This window comes from Arachis duranensis, chromosome 6, assembly GCF_000817695.3.
Source record: "Arachis duranensis cultivar V14167 chromosome 6, aradu.V14167.gnm2.J7QH, whole genome shotgun sequence".
NCBI classification, from domain to species: domain Eukaryota; kingdom Viridiplantae; phylum Streptophyta; class Magnoliopsida; order Fabales; family Fabaceae; genus Arachis; species Arachis duranensis.
In genome coordinates this window covers 4,425,139-4,446,603 of record NC_029777.3, presented here as the reverse complement: position 1 = coordinate 4,446,603, position 21,465 = coordinate 4,425,139, and the positions used below count along the sequence as shown (strand labels likewise).

At 35.0% G+C, this 21,465-nt stretch overlaps 4 protein-coding genes across 4 annotated transcripts in view; 3 read left to right on the top strand and 1 right to left on the bottom strand.

The window, feature by feature from the left end:
* Positions 1-11,069: 11,069 nt before the first annotated feature.
* LOC107492089 (histone H2AX) lies at positions 11,070-11,969 on the top strand. Its single transcript, XM_016113062.3, has 2 exons — positions 11,070-11,362; positions 11,563-11,969. Exons 1-2 carry the CDS (start codon positions 11,162-11,164, stop codon positions 11,782-11,784), a joined length of 423 nt encoding a protein of 140 aa, XP_015968548.1. The 5' UTR covers positions 11,070-11,161; the 3' UTR covers positions 11,785-11,969.
* A 1,042-nt stretch (positions 11,970-13,011) lies between these two features.
* LOC107492088 (uncharacterized) lies at positions 13,012-15,118 on the top strand. Its single transcript, XM_016113061.3, has 7 exons — positions 13,012-13,357; positions 13,435-13,653; positions 13,817-13,903; positions 13,993-14,139; positions 14,335-14,361; positions 14,479-14,574; positions 14,674-15,118. The coding sequence occupies exons 1-7, from the start codon at positions 13,154-13,156 to the stop codon at positions 14,872-14,874; spliced, it is 981 nt and encodes a 326-aa protein (XP_015968547.1). The 5' UTR covers positions 13,012-13,153; the 3' UTR covers positions 14,875-15,118.
* Positions 15,119-15,587: 469 nt separating this feature from the next.
* LOC107492087 (probable protein S-acyltransferase 17) lies at positions 15,588-18,431 on the top strand. Its single transcript, XM_016113059.3, is given in 9 exon segments — positions 15,588-15,836; positions 15,920-16,013; positions 16,092-16,186; positions 16,282-16,449; positions 16,543-16,674; positions 16,927-17,018; positions 17,121-17,173; positions 17,279-17,404; positions 17,744-18,431. Coding segments are annotated over 9 exon segments (1,185 nt in total). The 5' UTR covers positions 15,588-15,687; the 3' UTR covers positions 18,020-18,431.
* Positions 18,432-19,269: 838 nt separating this feature from the next.
* LOC107491805 (protein BONZAI 3-like) overlaps positions 19,270-21,465 on the bottom strand; it is a 6,973-nt gene continuing 4,777 nt past the window's right edge. The window contains exons 2-9 of the mRNA XM_021125671.2: positions 21,343-21,442; positions 21,140-21,254; positions 20,975-21,051; positions 20,596-20,730; positions 20,198-20,365; positions 19,979-20,092; positions 19,745-19,841; positions 19,270-19,556 (exon numbers count right to left, since the gene is read on the bottom strand). Of these exons, the coding sequence (XP_020981330.2) occupies positions 19,444-19,556; positions 19,745-19,841; positions 19,979-20,092; positions 20,198-20,365; positions 20,596-20,730; positions 20,975-21,051; positions 21,140-21,254; positions 21,343-21,442 (919 nt within the window). The 3' untranslated portion in view covers positions 19,270-19,443. The remainder of the gene's footprint in view (positions 19,557-19,744; positions 19,842-19,978; positions 20,093-20,197; positions 20,366-20,595; positions 20,731-20,974; positions 21,052-21,139; positions 21,255-21,342; positions 21,443-21,465) is intronic.

Sequence of the window (21,465 nt, the reverse complement as noted above, 5' to 3'; positions counted from 1 at the left end):
CTCTCCCGAGATAATTTTACAGTTAATGCAAAATTTCCAGTCGACTCACCTCAACAAGAAAAAATCGATTTGAGAGCTTGTCATGCCACTCTTATAGGTTATAAGATGTTCGTCTCTCTTTTTAAAACATGTATTTGTGATGAGAAGATCAAATATTGAGGAAAATTCCAAAATAGTTTTACCCTCGGTATTGATCACCCCGAAACCATGGCCTCCGTGAATACTCCCATATCCAGTCACTTCTCTCCCAACATGGCCATTTAAATCTCCTCCTAAGAAAATCTTATCTCCCAAAGGTATGCCTTGAACCAAACTCTCTAGATCCTCCCAAAACCTTATTTTGTGTTATTCGTCCAAACCCACTTGCGGTGCATAGGCGCTAATCACATGAAAAGCACCTCCCTCCACCACAAGTTTGATAGAGATGATCCGATCTCCCACTCTCTTGACATCCACTACGTCTTTCTTCCACTGCTTATCCATAATTATTCCAACCCCATTCCTATTTTTCACCTTTCTTGTATACCAAAGTTTGAAACCAGAAGTATTCAACTCCCTAGCCTTTGCACCAACTCATTTCATTTTCTTGTAGGCACATAATGTTAATCTTCCTCCTTGTCATGGTGTCCATCACCTCCATGGACTTTCATGTTAGAGTGCCTATGTTCAATGTCCCAAATCTCAACCTTCTGTCGCTTCGACCTTTACCTTTTACTTTGTGAACTAGCTTATTTACCCTCGTCCGTTCACGAAAACGCGAGAACCCTTACTCATTTAACACTACATCCGGACACCGATCCAGCGGCTCTTGCTTTGACACCGTACTCGAGTCATACGGCGCGTTGCTTCCGGGCAACGACCTAGCTTTAGCGCAATAATGTCTTTGATTTATGTTATGGGGGTTCGGCTATATTTATATGTTGGTTGCCGAATACCTAACACAACCCTCCTCCTTTATCCAGGTTTGGAAACGGCTATGTACTGTAAGTATAACATAGGCGGAGTTAATTTAAAAAGTATATAAATAAATAATTTTAAAAATTTAATATTTAAAAATAAATTAAGTAAAAATTAGATACCATAGAATTTACGAAAGTATAAAAATGAGTTCGTACATTATTATTCTAATAATTAACTGCAAAATATGAGCTATATTTTGTAGGAGAGGGAAGTATAGGATAGGGTTATGGAAGTTAAATATAAAATTATCTTTATTAATATTGTACATGTTTTTGGAATCAGGACTCAAAGTGTTATTTAACTATAATATATTTGAGAATTTGAGTACACATAATCATCAACAAGAGAAAGACCAAACTAGAAGCATTAGGGATTGAATAAGATTTTAAGAAAAATAACAAAGTTATAAAAATTGAATCGGTTATCAAATTAATTGATGGAATTAAAAGTTTAAAATTTTAGCCAATAATCAATTGAAATTCAACCAAATATAATAGATTAATATATTTTCTTTTTTTAAAAAAATAATTTTTTATTTTACTATTTCAAATTGGTTAAATACTAAAAGATCAATATAAGTCAATTAATTTACTAATTTTTTATCGAATTTTTTGGTTTTAGACTAATTTACTGACAATCAATTTTACCTTAAATTATATTTTATTTGATAGTCAATCTTTGAATTCTTTTTTATTACTAAGAGCAAAAGAAACACAGAAAAAAACTAAGAAGAAAGAGACATATTTTTTGTTAAAAACTCAATCAAAATTTGCTGAGACAACAACTATTTCCTATAAGAAATATTGCAATGCACGACAGTTTTCGTCATGTAATTCGCCGCTGCATTCGCAGTCTGTTGGATTAGAACCAAATCCATAGTCCAAGACTTGTTACACAGTTCTTGGACTTTAATGGTGAGATCAAAATGAACACCAGAATAGCTCTGAATAATAATATGATACGCATCAATGCAATTCGTCTCACAAAAGACCTCTTTAAACCCACAATTCCAAGCCAAATAGAGACCACACAATATGACAAAAAACTCACTTCTAACAACATTGACCTCAGAAAAAATACCTGAACAACCCTTAATCCAATTACCCAAGTGATCCTTAAGAATGCACAAAAAATCAGCTACATATCAAGAAACCAAAACACTAGCATCACAATTCAACTTAATTATCAAACTAGGAGGAGCATTCCAAGAAAAGGAAGGAGAATTCGGATTTGCGTTCCTCACAAAAATAGATATGGCACTAAAATCCTTGGCTGCATTTTTAACTAGAAGAATTACCTTGAAAGTACTCCAGACATCATTATCCTTGAAAGTATCATTGTTGCGATCACCCCAAATCCACCAAATTGTTGTAGAGAACAAGCACTCGCTAGCATGAAGGTTACGCTTGAGCCAACTATGAAAATCCCTACCAATGTCATCTATGTTTCATCTAATCCCCAAGGTATGCCAAACAACTTGGGCTTTAATGCAATATCTGAAGCAATGCAAGACGTATTCTTCCACCAGGTTGCATTGAAGGCAGATTGCAGATACAGGTAAGCCTATGCGGTAACAGAATCGACTGGTTGGCACCGCATTCGGAATCCTGAGCCACAGGAGCAACTTAATCTTTTTTGGAACATGCATCTGCCAAAGCCAGAGTAAATTAATAGCAGGATCCCAAAAAATCTTATGACTTGGCAACCAATCATATCCGCACCTAGCCAAATAAACCTTGGAGTTAGAACTACTCCACAACCAACCAGGATCAAGATCGCCATACAAACCTGGTCGAATAGAAGCCAACCTGATTTTAAAGTCATTATCAATGGGAGTGAACAATATTCTCCAATTCCAATGATCGTAGGACCAAACATCCTCCACCCTCAAAACTGTGTCTGTGATATGAACAAACGAAACAAAAGCAGCAAGACAACCATCCGGGTGCCACTTTCCAAACTAAAAGGATTGAGAAATGCTACCGGTGTTCCAAAAAAACCCCTCTTGCATCTTGACCTTAGTTTTCATGATGTCACGCCAAATACCCGAGGCACCAATAAAATTCCAACTCTCCATAAGAACATCCGACCCATATTTAGACTTCAAGACCTAAACCCAGAGGTTATTAGGACTATCAACATATTGCCAAGGAAACTTGCCTATTAAAGATAGATTTACACACTTCGTATCTAACACCTAGCGACCAAACTTGCGAGGAGTAATAACTGTCTTCCACTTGACCAAGTTAAAGCACTGCTCATTAACTTGCCCCCTTCCATAAGAAAGACCTCATGATAGCATTAGCTTTTGCGCAAACAGAAAAAGAAAAAAGAGACTTGTATACAATAAATAGGTAAAGTAGAAGTAACATATTTAATCAAACACAGTCTACCAGCTCTGTTAAGAAGCCTACCTTTCCAGTTTGTCAATTTGGACTTAATGCAGGACAAAGTTTTTGCAAAAAAGGATCTAGAAGAATGTGGGTGTCCAACGTTAATACCCAAATATTTTGCCAAATCGTTCGTTAACCGAATCTGAGAAACTCTCATCAGCACCTTCCTTCGACTATTGGATACATTTTTAGAGCAAAGAGCTTTTGATTTCTCAAGATTAACCATCATACCTAAAGCTTTGCAAAAAAATCCATAGTTCTCATGACATTCCAAACTTGAGACCTGGTCGGCTGGTCGCCTTACAAAACAGGCGCAAATCATCAGCGAACATAAGGTGTGACAACCGCGGCCCACCTCGAGAGACAAACATAGCCTCCCAATTTCCAGAATTGACTTGTGCTTCAATGAAGGTAGCTAGCATTCCATGCAAATGACGAAGAGATAGGGCGACATAGGATTCCCTTGTCTAACCCCCTCCTAGGCTGGAAAACTTCTAATTTCACATCATTCCACAAGATGGAAAAGCTAGATGCTTGAATGCAATTCATAATCAGATTAATAGTGCACTTGGAGAAACCAAAAACACCCAAAGACTCTACAAGAAAAGTCCAATCCACTCTGTCATATGCCTTTTCCAAATCAATTTTGAAAGTAATGGCTCTTTTTTTCAACTTAGTGCTTGTTTGGGCGCCATTATTTTGATAAAAAATATATTTTTCAATGAAAAACGATCTTTTTTATTTTTTAGCGTGTTTGGCAAATTTTTAGTAGTAAAAGTAAAAGCACTAGAAAAATAAAAAAATCTTTTTTGAGAAGCTGTAATCTATATCTTTTTTTAAAAGATCTTTTTTTTTTAAATATGTTTTTCATTTAATAAATAAATAAATACTTTTATATCGTTATACCTAAGCATAATTGATAGATAAAAAGATCTTTTTGTATGAGATACCCAAATATAAAATTACATTTTACTTTTCCATAAGATATTTAAAAAAAATAACTCGAAAAAAGATTTTTTCTTAGAAGCTCACCCAAACAAGCCCTTCGTCTTTTTAAAAAAATGTAGCATTTCCTGAGCAACAATAATGTTATCCGAAGCACCCCTATCATGAATAAAGCCCCATTGAGTAAGGCTTACTATCTCATCAAGAAAGGATCGCAACCTGTTAACCAAGACCTTTGTGATGATCTTATAGATGACATTGCAGAGTCTAATAGGCCAAAAATCCTTGAAAGTACCAGGGGTTTCACACTTGGGAATAAAAACTATAAGAGTTTCAACTAAGGACTGACTCAAGGGGCCACCAAGAAAGGCTCGTTGCACATGTTTCCAAACATCCCGACCAACTACCTCCCAATACCCTTTGATGAAAACGTTTGAAAACTATAAGGACTAGGAGCTTTCAAGGGACTCATGCTATCAACTGCTTGCTTAACTTCCAAGAAGGAATCGGCTGAGTAAGAGAAACACAAGCATCCGGACTAAGCTTAGGAGACGGGACCACTCCCAAACATGAAAGATCAACTTACTCAATAGAACAAAAAAGTTTTTGTAGAATTTCAGAGCCTCAGATTTCAGAGCATTCTGATCCATAGCCCAAGAGCCATCACTAATAAGAAGACCATGGACTTTGTTGGATTTCCTCCGAATGATAGTCCGTAAGTGAAACAATTTAGTGTTACGATTCCCATATTGCACTCGCTGCTCCCTAGACTTTTGGAACCAAAATAATTCTTCCAGAGCCAAAATAGTATTTAGCTCCGCCCTTAAATCTTCCTCCTTCTCCCTCAGTTCAGCATCATCACTAAATTCCAGCCATTTTTGAACAGCCTCTAATTGAAATTCAATATTTCTTTTGTTGGCAAAGATGTTTCCAAAGACTTTAAAATTGAACTCTAACGAAGCACTCTAAATCGAGTATATACTCGTCTGAATACACCCTGCAACAAAAACCTTGTCCCATATTTTCTTGATGAATGGTTTATACTCCGGATGAAATTCCAAGCCACCTGAAATCTGAAAGGGCTGGCACCCCTCTTCACCGGGGCTCCGAGGCACCAAACTAAGAGAGGGCAATGATTCGAGTGCAAATATGAGTCAAAAATAGTTTTTGATCAAACACAGAAACTCGTTTGCCTTCTGCACTTTCACTATCGTTCTTTTTTTCTTCTTCTCTTCTTCTTCAAGGGCAAAAGACTACGGTTCAATTTTCTTGCAATTGTTTGTGTTGCGACGACACTAATGGCGTTAAACTTGTGGGTTAGATTATCTTCTCCTCATCTGAAAGCAGAAAAGGAAATTGAGAAACATGCCCCTCTTGAGATGCTCAACAACTGTTCTTGAAGGGTTGGAAGTAGAGAAGACAGAGTTACACATATAGTTTCACCAATTTAGAAGTTCCAAAATTGGGATTTCGAACAAGAATGGATTCGAAATGATTCAGTACTAGGCACCCTTCCCCTTTATGGCTTTGGTACGAACCGTGATGAGTGCATCAAAGCATTTTGTTAAAGCTTTGACAGCGATGTTTGTGGAGTTAGTGGAGTTTGTGGAAGCCATTGTTGGTGTTGGTATGAAAAGGGTGTCTAAATAAAATGGGGTTTTTGAGGTAAAGGATCACAACAGGGTGGTCGGGGGTGGTGACATCACCATTGGGGTGGTGGCAGTGAGTCTCGTTTATAAAATGCGGTAGATAGTAGTCACATCAGCACTTCGTCAGTAGAGTTAGCACCGAAAATAATTTTAGAAACTACTATAGTGTTTGAAATTGAATTTAAAGGATCACTATAAAATAATTAAAACATCAAGAACCGAATTAAAAAATTACGTGAATATCAAGGACTATTATAAAGATTTACTCAATAAACTTATCTTATCTTATTAGTTATTATTATTATTAAATAATATATATATAATCTATTACGCGCTGCATAATTTTCTTATTTTGTTAATTTAAAAAACTTAAATATATAATTAATTAATGAGAATCATTTTATTTTATGAATATGGTGTATAAATAATATACTTGATAATATAATATAAGATAAAATGTATTTTTGATCTTTTAAATGTTTAAAAAATTTTAAAATATTCCTAATATTTAGGATAAACACTCTTTTAAAATAGTTGGGGTTTGATATTACGAGATTGTCCTATTTTAATTTTGGTTTCAAAATTATCCTTATATAAATTGATTTAACTTAAAATGATTTATCAAGAAAACCTAGTAAATTGGTTTAAATTTAATTGATTAATTAAGTAGAAAAACAACTTTGTATAATAAATCAGTTTTTCTTAAACCAATTTATTAGGAAATTTGAAAAATATGATAAATTGAGGTATGTAAAATCGATTTACTAGGGACTTCATACTAGGGTGAAGATTTATAATAGAGTTGGAGAAGAGAGCTGATTTTTTTAGCAAAAAAAGGTGAGTATAAAGGTAAGGGCTAAAAGAAGGACAATGTCAAGGGGTGAACGTTGGTGTTTGGTGGCAATAAAAGTAAAGCAAATATAAAGGGGGAGAATCACGACCATGATGATAGAAGTTGAGAGAGAATGATGCATTGATAAAGACGATGATGAACAAAAATGTGATGATGATGATGATGTAATAATAATAATAATAGGGGTAATATAAGAAAAAACTTTGATTTTAAAAAAATTAATAAAAATATTAGATTTAAATTTATTTTAAATGGTAAAGGTAAAATTGAAACAGATTAAATGTTAAATAAATTTTTAATTTTTTTAAAAGTTTTAAAGACAAAATATAATTTACCTTATAACTAAAAAATACATACAATTTTTTGGATAAACTACCAGCTCGATTTATAAGTTTAATTTGCTATTCATGTCAAATATAAAAGGCTAATACTAAAAATGGGGACGGTCCCATGGGGACGGGGATATGCCCCGGCCTCGCATTCAAAAAGTTTCCTTGTCGCTGTCCGTATCCACGACTGATAACGGGTATCCGATATTCGTTGGATATCTGATCCCCATGAATTTTTTTTTAAATTAAAAAAAAAACATAATTCGCATCATAATACAAATACATTCCATAATATCCCTTTGTCTTCCTAGGCTAATCTAGCAAAAACTTTTAATACTAGATTAATTGCTACACTTAATATCAATCAATTTCAAACACAAAAAATTAACAATGGAATAAATTCTAAACTTTCAAATAAAAATTCAACAACAATTGTACAAACAATTGAATAAATAGAGATACAAGCTCAGAAAGTTAACCATGTCAAACAATTGAACAAACCCTAAGCTCGCAAATGTTGAAAAGAAACTTAAGAAACTAATCAGAGAAAGAGACTTAGTATAGAAGGTGACGACAAACGAGAGGTGACAACGACAGAAAGAAAGAATGATGCGGTGACGACAACGAAGATGTAGGAAGCGGCAATGATGAGCGGCAAAAAGGCTGCTGGAGACAGCGATGACGCTGCTAGGGGTGGTGACTATTCTTCTGGAGGCGGTGACGACGAGAAAGTTCGATTAGGAGGCCGCGAGGATGAGTAACGAGTGTGAAGTAGAAGACAGCGACGCTGTTGAACGAGTGGGGCGACGATGAGGCAGCAAATCAATGTTCTGAAAATTGATTCGAACTAGTCAGGTGAATTGGTTGAACTGGAAACCAGTACAAAGAACGAGTTAGCCTAATGCAAAGATTGGACACCGAAAAAATCGTAAAATTCGCCGAAAATTGATCAGTTGGATCGAACTAGAAATCGATTTATTTTTGAAATATTGCTTAAATTACTTTGTTTTGGGTTCGTGAAAGGGGAAAACCAAATCAAAATTCACAATCTTCATTATGTGCTACAAATTTTCATCAATATCTTCACATCAGAATTAAAGTGCAAACTCTAGAGTCCATAAGTGGTTCTATTTCCATCTTCTTCACTTCTTTCTTGCGCAGTTGCACCCAACCGCCGATGTTATTACCGACGTAGATCATTCAATCATCGTCCTCGCCACTCTTTCGCTAGCTTGTACTGCCGTCATCATATCCTTCTATTCTTTTTTTGTCACCTGTACTAGGAAAGTCTAATCCAAGAAGCTAACGAAGCAAGAAACATTCCACTAAAAAGAACAAGAAATATCCGTTGTGCTCGAGGGAAGAAGAAACACATCACTTGAAAATATGTGATGCACACTATTGCAGTGATGTGGCTATTAGACTATATTTGGTTAGTACATAGCAAGAGATAAAGACATTGAAACATAAATTAAAAGATATATGCACAAAATACATATATACATGTTTAGTTTATGTTTGAAAATAAATACACAAGACACAGAAAATACTAAAAGATCTATAATACCTTATTATATACCTTTATCACCACCCAAACTTTCCATCTACCACCCCTATTTTTCTCCTCTGTTATCATTTATATCCAAAAATAAATGATCAAAATAACAGAAAATTTTAATAAGTTCAACAACAAATTCAACCATTAATGACAACAAAACAGTCTACTTAATTAATAATTAATTTAACAACTCTTATTAAAAAAAATGAAACAAGTCTGGAAGAAGAGTGTACGAAAAGTAAGAGAGAAAGAGAGGCGGCAGTGACAAACTTGTAGAGAATCGGAGAGAGAGGCGGCAGTAACGGACTTGAAGAGGAAGATGGAGATAGACAGTAGTGGCGAGTTCGAAGAAGGAGAGGAAGAACGACGGATTTGGAGACCACCAAAAAAAATAGATCTAGAAATATTATAGTTTATTTTATGATAATTTATTAAATAATTTTAATTTTTAACTTATTTATAACGTGTTGTATTTTTTTAATGATATTGATATTGATTTTCATCAAAGTGGTGATGGTTACAGTTTATACCATGTTCTAATATACAACTAAGCCCAAAAATAAGTAAAGCCCAATCAACATATAAGAGTTTCACCGACATCTATCCGATTTTATGAAAGTCGGGCTCGACGACGACATTACCACCCTACCTACTTGAATCAGTAACTAACTCTTACAATTTTTTCCATTCATCTAGAAGGGAGATCTCAACAATCTTCCTAACAAAAGGGAACGGTTATCCACCGTCAAAGGTGGAGCTACTCTAAAAGGTAGTTATTAACTCTACAGCTTCGTCTTTAAAATACCCTAACACCTTCAAGTATACTTCAAACCCAATCTACTAAAAATTTGCCTAAAACCGACGACGAAGGGATTTGGAAGAAAAATTCGAAAAGCTAGAGACTGATCTTCAAGTTAGAGAACCCATGTTGATTAGGAAGAAACCCTTTGAGGTGAAGATCCATTCATAGAAGATATTATACGGGTTAGGATTCCTAAAACTTCAAAAGTCCAGACATGGACCTCTATAATGGAACAACCGACTCGATACACCATCTAAAGTAACTTTAATGTACTTGGCTGACGCATTGGACACAATTCGTTGCAAAGGTTTCCCAATGACGTTAATCAAGGCGGCAATAAAGTGGTTTGATAGTCTACCACCTAGGTCTATAACTTGTTTTGACAACCTTGTTAGGAGTTTCTTCGGACGACAGTATCTCATCACTAGAACTATCTCAAAAGGAGTTTGGACTTCACATTCAGCTCCAAAACCATCCGTTTTAAGTAATCATTGGAATAGTGACAAACTTTGCAAATTTTGATAATTGATGACAAACTTTGATGTTGACATTTTATGTTTGTTTTTTTTTTTTGTTTTTTGACTTTGTATTTGAATGAAATTATAATATTGTAGTTGATGATTTGATGTAATCCTTTTAATTTGAATAATATTTTAAAATTTATATTAGATTATAGTTATATTTTAGTATATTCATTTATTATTTAATTATAAAATATTATTTTAGTTGAACCATAGTTAAAATAGTTAAACCAATAAATCAATATGTCAATAGTTAGAACAGTTTGATAATTGATTCGTTTTTTCATAAGCTTAAGCAACAATGAGTGAGGGAGCGGTGCCCGACGACGAGGCTTTGAGTTAAGAGTGTTCTGCATATATGTGTGTGAGAGTGAGAGAACGTTAAAAGAATGTGAGGGAAGAGAGGGATGCAGCGCGCAGAAGACGATGGAAAAATAAGGTTTATATATATATATATATATATAAGAGAGATAATTTAGTTATTTTACATAAACGTATAAATATTATACGGGTACTTATGGGACAAAGATTGTTTCTCTTATTCTCATTCTCGTCCCATTTATTTAACTAGTACTCGTTTTTCATCTCGGTGTAAAAAGAGATCCCATATGTATGTTTTCAATAGATAAATTTTTGCCCATACCTTTTCCTCCGAAAATAAATTACCATTCCTAGTTGATTACATGTAGAGTGGAATTGTAGGTTTTGGTACAGGAAACAAGGCAATACAACTTTTTTTTGGTCATGACACATGACTTTTGAACTCAATTACAGATTAATCTTTGCTATATCTATACTTTTTAACCATAAATTTGCATTTTTTAATTTTATTAATTAAAAAATAATTTAAATGTATAGTTAATTAATAGTAATAATCATATTTTTATATGAATATTAGGGCGCGGGTTATTCGAAAGTGCCGAAAAACGAAAAAGCAGTTTCCCGCGAATCTCAGTGTTGATGCCACGCTGGCGATCCGTGCCTCACCATCCCGACTAATCAGCGCTTAGGTTACGCCCCTATATAATAAGCTTGTTCCACCTACACATTCTCAATGTGCTTCTCCACTCTCTAACATACTCTGCAATCATCTTCGCACCGATTCACAAATTCTAGGGTTAGGGTTCCCAAATTTCGCCGTCGATCACAGAATGAGTTCCACTGCTGGATCAACCAAGGGCGGAAGGGGCAAGCCAAAGGCCTCCAAATCCGTTTCAAGGTCTCAAAAGGCTGGTCTTCAGTTCCCCGTAGGAAGGATCGCCAGGTTCCTTAAGGCTGGAAAGTACGCCGAGCGTGTCGGCGCCGGCGCTCCGGTATACCTCTCTGCGGTGCTTGAGTACCTAGCCGCTGAGGTTCGTTTTATTTCTTCGATTTTCTTCAATTTCTCCGTCTTGATTTATTAGTGGACTCGCTGTATCGATAATCACTTGGAACGGTTCTTGTTTCCATGATCGATATTATCAATCTATATTCTTGTACTTATCTTATTTGCTTTGTGTATCTGGTGGTTAATTTTGTGAAATTGAAAATGATAGTGTTTTGTGTGTTTTAGGTTTTGGAACTTGCTGGCAATGCCGCAAGGGACAACAAGAAGAACCGTATTGTTCCGAGGCACATTCAACTTGCAGTGAGGAACGATGAGGAGCTTAGCAAGCTTCTTGGATCTGTGACCATTGCCAATGGTGGTGTTTTGCCAAATATCCATCAGACTCTTCTTCCAAAGAAGGCTGGAAAAGGGAAGGACGAGATTGGGTCTGCTTCTCAGGAGTTCTAGGGTTTTTTGTAGGCTATGAATTAGGCTATAGGTTTTTAATTTTTCTGCGGTTGTAAAATACATGTTTTATTTCCTTATATCGGTTGGTACCAATGGATATAATGCTTATCAATCCACTGAACATGATGGAATATTATGTTACTCTTTGAATGGAGATGAATGCAAAATCCTTTTTTGTTACTCAATCTTGCGCAAATGTTTGAAGTTCGAATTGAACTTAATTCTTCAGTGTACTTTGTAGAAAGCACGTGTTAGTGATCATATCTTTTGATGCTTAAGGATTCGTTTTCTGCTGTTTAGTGCTCTGCTTCTGTGAAGCATAACCTCCGTTACTTTGTTTAATGCCTGTGGCGAGAAACCCAAATTATTGGCTAATTGACTATGTTCTTTTGGTTCTCCTTTGATTAACAGCGCAGCTGTTATTCCATTTTCTTCTGTCAATTTTTACATGTTGTGTAGATGGTTGTTGGATATCGTATAGAATATCGGTTTTAAAAATCTTATTTTGTTTGAGTTATATACATTGAGCTGCAATTTTGTTAGCGAGGTAGAATATTGTTAAGGGTTCAAAGATATACCAATATGAAGTATCCGATGACGCAATGTTTGACTGTTGATATATTGATTTACTTGTCCGGTAATAATATGCTAGTGCTTGGAGTCTTGGACTAATGTTGGTTTATTTTGTTGGTACCCAGTTTACATGCCTTTTTTGTTTGATTGTGCCTTACTGCGTTTGAAAGGTTTTGTAAGGCGTAAGCATTCAACCAATAACTCATCTGGTAGCAAACATTGACTTACATATGCATACGTGTCTACATTTCAGTGTAACTGCGTCATGCTTGTAGACGCTGGGTGGTTATCTGTTCCTGCTTGTTATAAACGACGTCGTTAAATTTTTCTTGTGGTCTGACTTTGAAGAGTACAGTTTTTAACTAATATCAAATTTGTTATTATTATTTATATTTATTTTATAAATTAATAAATACGATAATACCTATTAATACATTAATATTATAATATGTGTAATATATTTGTTAATTTATTATTTTATTTATCAAAATATGTATAATAGTTAGTAACAAAAACTGTAATTTTCATGACCTGATTGACCTATTTTTTGAAGCAACTACTAACAATTCTTTCTAGTTAGATTTTCCAAAAAAAGAAAAGAAAAGAAAAGAAAAGAAATATATATGAAGGAGTTGGAGCTTGAGATAAAATAAATTTAAAATTGATTTAGAAAATGGTGGTGTTATTTATGTGGTGAAGAAGGCATGGAATAGAAAAGCAAGCATGGGTGGTACTGGAGACATGGAAAACAATAAAACGGTTGTAGAGTTGTAGTTGCTTTTGATCCGTGACAATAATGGGTAGTTTGCCTGTGATGCAGTGTGTGGGTGTGGGTTTAAAAGTTAGGTTGAGAATCCGATGTTGTTCGAGCACTAAGCTGGAAGCGCTTGAACAGATTGATAAGGAGCTATCAAAGGGTAATGACAGAGCTGCCCTTGCTCTTATCAAGGATTTGCAGGGTAAGCCCGCTGGCCTTCGCTGTTTCGGCGCTGCCACCCAGGTTTGTTTCTTACTCGTAACAACTTGCATGTTTCTTTTCTTTTTAGGTTCCTTGTTTTTCATCGATGTGCAGTGCAGGTGCCTCAAAGGCTTTACTCTTTGGATGAATTGAAGCTCAATGGAATCGACACTTTGTCTCTTCTTTCTCCGGAAGATACCACTCTTGGTTCCATACAAAGAAACCTGCAGATTGCTGCTATTGCTGCTGGCCTCGCTGTGTACAATGCCTTTGGGATTTCGCCTCAACAGATTTTCTATATATCCTTGGCCTTGCTTTTTCTCTGGACATTTGACTCCGTAATCTACTCATTTTCACTCATACTTAGGGTTTGATCGATTCAACTTTTGGGGATTATCTGTTATTATACATTTCTCATGTTTTGTTTCATCACTTCAACTTCATTTATTGTTATAGCAGAATGATTTGATCAACCGTGCTTGTTGGATTTATTGATTCCAGGTATCTTTTGGTGGAGGCATAGGTAGCTTGGTTCTTGATACAATTGGTCACGGTGTCAGTCCGAAATACCACAATAGGGTTATTCAAGTCAGATAGATGCCATCTTCTCTTTGCAAGTACTCTAGTACTTAACTGTAAAATCATCGAAGTGACCGTGGCAACATTTATTTATGCAGCATGAAGCTGGCCATTTTCTAGTTGCTTATCTAGTAGGAATACTTCCTAAAGGATATACTCTTTCTAGTTTGGATGCTTTCCAGAAGGAGGGATCCCTCAATGTTCAAGCTGGCACTGCTTTTGTTGATTTTGAGTTTATTGAAGAGGTAGCTAAGCTTGCTTGCTTTCTTTTAGTCCTTACGTTTTTTAGTTCCATAAGGTTTCCTATTTGTGACTTTGAGTTGGACTCCAAGTCCAAATCAATTATGTAACTGATGTATTAGTTGCATTATTCTACATTGAAGATTTTGCTTGCATTTATTTGACATCTGCTGATTGTTAGCATCTTCCTTGTCGTGCAGGTTAATGCCGGGAAATTATCAGCTAGGGTAGGTTATCATACTGATATAGTGATATACAGTAGTTTTCGCTTTTTTGCGTATTCTAAGTTTCTTTATGTTGATGCTTTATGGACTCTAAAGTCTGATTATGTGATTTGCCATTAGACATTGAACAGATTTTCATGTATAGCCCTGGCCGGTGTGTCGACCGAGTATCTCATATATGGATTTGCTGAAGGAGGTCTTGATGACATAAGAAAGGTTTATGCAGTTCTTCTTAACATGTTTTTCTTGGTCATTGCAAGTTGAAGGCTCACAGGGCATACACAGTTCTAACTGAATTTTCTTAACTGTGAATAGTTGGATTTGTTGCTCAAGGGCCTGGGTTTCACACAGAAGAAGGCAGATTCTCAAGTTAGATGGTCTGTGCTAAACACAATCTTACTCTTGCGGCGGCATGAAGCAGCTCGAGCTCGGCTTGCTGAGGCCATGAGCAAGGGATACTCTGTTGGATCTTGCATTGACATTATAGAAAATTCTATTGATGTTTCAGACCTCTAGTTGAAACTGTTCTCCACGATACATTTATTTGAACTTCCAAGAACTTCATTTGGTGTTTCCCTGCTCCATTCTTGTAGGAGCGACATGTGAATATGTTTTGTTACAATGGGGAACAGCAATGGAAGGATTGTTTAGAGAGAAAGGGACTGTTTATAATTCAGCATTTGATTTGGATGCACTTGAAGAAGTTAATGCTCTCATTGTAATTATTCATTTGCGAATAAAACATTGAAAATTCTGAGCATATGGAAAAAAGTCTGAACATTGAAAATTCCTCCAAAGACAATTGACATTTTAATGACGAAATAATGAACGATAACTTTCTTGGCGAAATAGTCAAAAAGTATGCGAAAAATGAATATTTTATATCCAACTGATTAATTCTATTTGACAAATTCATTCAATCTTTAATTAACTATAAATGCCATAAATGAATTGTGATATGTATATCTTGTTTTTTTTTTTTGTGACATATGTATATCTTGTTTAAAACAAGAAGTCAGGTCATTTGGATTAAATTGATTTATTTGATTTTTAAAAAAAAAATTAATAACTTAAAAATTTGTTTTGTGTTGTATATATACTTATTCTTTAAAATAATTATTTACGTGGTTAATATAAAAAATAATAATGTGAGATTGCATAATTAGATATGCTTATAAAACTACTTTATTCTCTGAGCGCATCAAAGTTAAATTCATATAGAAATGTGTAGAAATGGGTAAAAACTAAAAAGTGGTGTAGAAGTTACTTGAATTGAAATCTAGCAAGAAAAAAGAAAGAAGAATTGAGGGAGATGGTGGTGGAAGAGTGATGGGTGTTGAGTGGGTTTTGGTGTGCCACGGCCTGGTGACTGCTCTGGTTGTTGTCTCCTTCCTCTGCGGCCGCTGGCCAATCTTCGAAGGCACTTTCATCCAACGCATTCACTACTTCCTCACTTTCGGCTTCTACGATTACTTCCTGTCCGTACTCCCAGCCTCTCTCTAACTTTCATTTCATTCTCATTTCAATTTCAATTTCAATTTCAATTTCGATGTCTCTGCAGGCGTTTCGTCGGTGCCGTTTTCGGCGCCAAGGGTGCGGATGCAGTTCTCTCCGTCGAAAATTTCTGCTGCGATCGCCCCAATCCTCTTCTTCAGGTTCCGATTTCTATTTGGATTAGTTTTCTCAATTCCATTTCGATCCATCTGCTAATTAATTCGGTTGATTAATGCCAGATCATATATCTCGCCATAATCGGTTCAACATATTATTTCGTTGTAAAATCGTGTTTTGCATATATTCCTGGATACTACTTAGGTGATTTTCACAGGTATTAGTTACATTCTCTGAAGGTCCACAAAATATTTTGCTCTTTATTACTATTTTTAGAGGAAGAGTTTTGTTAGACATCATATTTTATTTTAGGTACACAAGCTTCTTGGCAGTTGCTGTTGGAATTCTGCTCTTTCTTTTGACCAGCTTTTCTGATCCAGGGACAGTGAAGGCTCAGAATGTTTCTCACTATCTTTCTGCTTATCCTTATGATAACATTATTTATGAAGAGAAGGAGTGTTCCACTTGCAAAATTCTCAAGTGAGTTTGTTAGCTGGAAACTATCAAATTTTCTTGAGATTTTGGTCTTGGCTAAACCCAAAGTAAAATGGCTTTGAATATTGTAATTTGCAGACCTGCTAGGTCAAAACACTGCAGCATTTGTGATCGATGTGTTGCACGCTTGTTGCACTGAAGGTTATTATGCTTGCAGAACAATTGCATAGGGGAGAAAAATACTCGGTACTTCATGGCTTTTCTTTTATGGTGAGTTTTCTGTGAGGTGCATGAGTGTGTTTTAGTTGTGGAAATGTAGTCTTACGTGAGAATATATATATTAACTTGCACTTGCCAGTATGCTATTTTGGTGGTATAAAGTCTCTTACTTGCTAATTTCCACTCTTTAATGGTAATACAGATATAGTGGCTAATATAAGCTTTACCATACGTATGCATTAAATTCTATATATTCTTTAATTTTTATTCCATTTGTGTACTTGATTCTTTCATGTCTTGTAGGCATTTCCTTTTGTGCATGTATGGCACAGTTGCCATTGGGTTGGTTCTTGCTGGAAGACTAAAAGAATTAAAAGTTGTCTATATTCTAACTGGTAATATAGATTTCCTAGTACTATCTATGTATTTTAAAGTCGAGTTGTTTCTTATGCCAAATTTGAGACTTATGTGGTTATGCCCTTATTTTGACTTTCCAGTTTATTATGGAGTAGAAAATTCTTTTTTGGATTCAGCTCCTCATGTTGTACAGGTGAGGGTTTACTTTATCTTTCTGTATAACTGTTGATTGTTATGTATGTCTATTTTCATTCCTTCTTTTCCATTTAGTACTTAATGGTAGTTTATTATTATACAGTGGTTATTGGGATCGTACAACACTCAGATACTGCTTATGGTTTTCCTTGCAATTGTTGCAATGCTGTTGGCTGGTTTCTTTGGTTACCATGCAAAGCTTTGCCTTAGCAACACTACCACTAATGAGGTACTACATATGACCTTGAAATAATCTTATAAGTAAATTTGTACTAAATTACAAGGTGCCAGGAAACATGAAAGGAAACATTTTATTTCATCACCTGAAAACAGAAGTTGCTGTAATGTAGAGATTGATTGCTATTCCATTGAATAGTTTAGCTAAAGATGTATAAATATCATATAATTGTTATGTCAAAAGAAGCTAGAATGAGTATCTGATTAAGTTGTCCTGAATGCGGATAATGTATATTAACTGTGATATATGATATGTAATTGATACATTTACATAGATTCACAATTCCAGTACCATTGGTATGTGAAACTAAAGGTTTCTTTGTGGTCACAGACCTACAAGTGGCAAGACTACATGGACTGGCAAAGGAAGCTCAAAGAAGCACAGGCTAGTGCTGAAGCCCTAAAACAAAGCATCAATGGAATGACCAGTGAAAAGCGACCTGTGGTAAGCAAATGGAGATCTTTCTTCCGAAGATCACCTCTTGAAGATGTGGTAGTTGTTAAGAATAATATTTACGATAAAGGATTCATTAACAATATCTGGGAGGTTATTTCGCCTCTCTCAACGAGGCGAACACTGACCCAAACCAAATTGAAGTCCAGCTGAGTACACTCGTAACATACGTCTTTTCTTAGTTATTGAAGACCTTGATAGTTAGGTTGCACATAAATTGAGTTGGTAGCCTGTTTATACGGCTGTTTAGCCTAATAAATCGTCGTGAAAAGTGAAAACCATAATGCTATGTTATTCCTGTTTAGGAGTCAGTGAAGGACTAGTTAGTTAGCCGTTGGCTTTGTAACGTGAGTGCGTGCATTTCTTTTGGAAGGTTTCTGTTGTAATATTAGTTTTTTTTTTATTTAATTTTATCACCCAACAAAGGATAAAATGTATAAGTTGGTAGTGCTTTTGAATGGAGTGAAATAGATATATGAGCAAGTGTTGGCATACAATTATAAGGGGGTTTGAAGTTTGAAACATTTTCTTTATTGATCGTCTTTCTGGTTTCTCTTATTTTTTACTTCGATTTTGCAGAGTTTATTTACTATTTATTCCCTTTGTGGCTTTGGTAATAAAAATGATGTCTTGCTGAAAATATTTTGCAATTTTTATGCTCTCAAATGTGTCCAATGTGTGGCTAATTTTTTTAGTTATGGAAACTCAGAAGGTATTATGCTCAATTATGGAAAAGTGATGTGTTTCTTACGGATATGGAGATAAATTTTTTTAAAATTAAAATTTACAAATTAGAGGCTCACGCCTTAGCATTGTGTGTTGAAATTTTTTTTAGTGATAAACAAATCGGTGCGTCAGTTTTGTGGAAAAAAAAATTATAAACCACAATTTTGAGGTGTTTTTAAAAAAAAAATGAAAAACCACAAAAAATACACCAAATATCTACATTGTTGAAAAACACTGTTTGAACCACGACACTAAAAATAAAAAGCACCAATGTATCCTGTGTAGTTATGTTTTTGAGAAACTAATTCTATGCAAAATTAATTTTAATTTTTAAGTATTTTATTTTGATAGTTCCGATTATAGCAAAAGTAATAAATCTGTCTTTTCTCTTGGAATCTATTTGAATCGACAATTAATTTTGATATCTAGAATCAGGAAATGGATAATGCCACTAAGTTTGATAATACTATTTCTTTTTTCTTCAAATTTATGTATACATATAATACAGAAAAGTTATGTATGGAGTGATATTATCATTTTTCATATACTCAAACAATATAACTTCTATAACATCCTCAAGCTAAAAACAAATTTTTCTTTTCACTCTTTTCCATTTTCAACAGGTTATTCTCCATTACTAACCGTGGTAAATTTGGAATAACAGATCTCAGAGTGTTAAAAAAAGAAATAGATCTATATTCCATGGTAAATTTGGAATAATAGACCTCAAAGGGGAAAACCATAAATCCTTTACAACGAATAAAAAATTATAACCAAAATATTCAAGTTGTATTTACAGTTTGAATGAGAGGTACAATAGCTACTTCGTTGGGGGTGTCTATATTCATCAACTAGTGAGGAACTTGTTGGGAAGTAAGTGGCTTAATGTCTCTACTTCGCATGAAACTCAGAAATTGACCAGGCAGTTCTTCCAAAAGAGCTTGCACCACTGAGATACTTCCCCCTGTCAAAATAGCAGCTTCCTAAGGTTTAGCCGTAAAATGGAATGAAAACAAAACAGCAATGTTTTTTGTGTTCACATTTCATACTAGATTGAACTACTTCAGTGTACAAAAAGTTAACTAGAAATGTTGCATATAATACTGCAAACATAATTTTTTAAAAACAACTTCACAGAACAATTGTACTTACTTTGTACTTCTCTCATAGGGACAAACTGAACGATATCTCGTGTAGCGATACGACCACTAGAACCCTCTAACCGACGGCCATCATCAGCATCCAACACCTGCAAAACCCAACAAGCACATGTTATGTTATTCTCTCTACCTATATGAAACTGTTAAGAGCATTCCAATGCTATTATGAATAGTTAATTTAGTGAGTTTGGGAAAATTTCTTGGACAGGATTAGAAGGTAGATCACCTCCATGTTGGTGAAATCAGCACCTCCAACTCCAACTATAAGAACTGATAGGGGAAGATCAGATGCTTTCACAAGAGCATTTATTGTTTCTTGAAGATCCGTAACAACTCCATCCTATAAAATCAAGCACATTACTTGATTAGTCCTTCATCATAACCCCAAAAGGGAAGTTCTTTGAACAAGAAAACCACTTATACCCAATTGCTAAAATCTTCTCACCGTTATGATAAGTAATACGTAATACTTGGATCCATTATGTGATGCAAGGGACTTGGCAGCCATTTCTGCAGCAGTGTTGATAACTGGACCAAATAAAGTGGGTCCTGAGAGTGTGACATTGTGCAGAGCAGTTGCATATGCATCCATTATGCCTTCAACTCCTACAACCTACAACAATGGAAACCTACCTCTTAAATTGTTTTTCTCTTCAAGGTTGGATACTAGAAGCAGTGTTTCGTAAAATATAAATTACAAGTTGGTATTATTTGTACTCACTTTGCCCTGCACACCAACTCTGGTTTCTTCACCCTTAGGCTTGGTGTAAATGGACGAGTGAATACAACAAAAATAATTTTTCTTTTCGAGAATGATCTTCAAAAATTGAAAAATTTTCTCACCTCAGAGTCTCTCGGACTACCATTCAGATTAAAACAGTGGGAAACGGCACCAGCTGTGCTTCCTCCAAAGCCCCAAGCAGGAAACTTCCTATCAGAGTCATAGAACTGAATAACCTCCCCAACCTCCATTATAGCCTGCAAAAGATTAATATTACTATGCTGATTAGTGATTAGGCAAGACTTTTATATATACAGCATAAGTCACCTTATTATATTAGTTAGTCCAATCATATATCATTGTATTTTCAAGAATTTTGTTTTGAAGCACTATCATTATCAATATTGCAAAATAGCAGACCATATTCTATTGTGCTCCAAAAATTTCTGGATCAGAACAGCAGTTCAGAGTCATTCATTGAGAACAAAGTATCAAGCTTACCCTTTGATATGAATTTAACTGACCCGAGACATCAATATAATGCAAAGAATCTGAATATCGAGGATTTCCATTTGAAGCTGGACAAATTTTGAATCAATTAGCATGATATAAGATGAATATGTAATTTCAGTAATCATCTTCACCAAGATAACAATATTTACTTACCAGTGAAATCCACAGCAACCATGAAGTTCAGTTCAAATCCACTGGATACATAATCAATAAAGCTGAATTGCTCCCTTTCACAATATTGATCCACAAAAAGTTGACCCTTCAGCATCTGCATAGAAGAAATTCCAAGAACTATGAGATTCAGCACAGAAGTGGACCATAAAATGTAATTCTATTATTGCATGGTCAATAAGTACCTTCTCTTCTTTTCTGTGGTGTGTGGATGGTATGAACAAATTTGTGCCTGTTCTCTCTTTGTTAAGCCTTTCTAGGTCTGCTATTGATGATCTCAGTTTACTGAAGGCAATAAAAATTGATAT

Excerpts from the sequence above, each read along its gene's own strand:
- LOC107492088 (XM_016113061.3), top strand. The coding sequence starts at position 13,154 with ATGGGTAGTTTGCCTGTGATGCAGTGTGTGGGTGTGGGTTTAAAAGTT. Across the intron at positions 14,362-14,478 it reads CCGGGAAATTATCAGCTAGG|ACATTGAACAGATTTTCATG; the intron begins GTAGGTTATCAT and ends ATTTGCCATTAG. Across the intron at positions 14,575-14,673 it reads GTCTTGATGACATAAGAAAG|TTGGATTTGTTGCTCAAGGG; the intron begins GTTTATGCAGTT and ends AACTGTGAATAG.
- LOC107492089 (XM_016113062.3), top strand. The coding sequence starts at position 11,162 with ATGAGTTCCACTGCTGGATCAACCAAGGGCGGAAGGGGCAAGCCAAAG. Across the intron at positions 11,363-11,562 it reads TTGAGTACCTAGCCGCTGAG|GTTTTGGAACTTGCTGGCAA; the intron begins GTTCGTTTTATT and ends TGTGTGTTTTAG.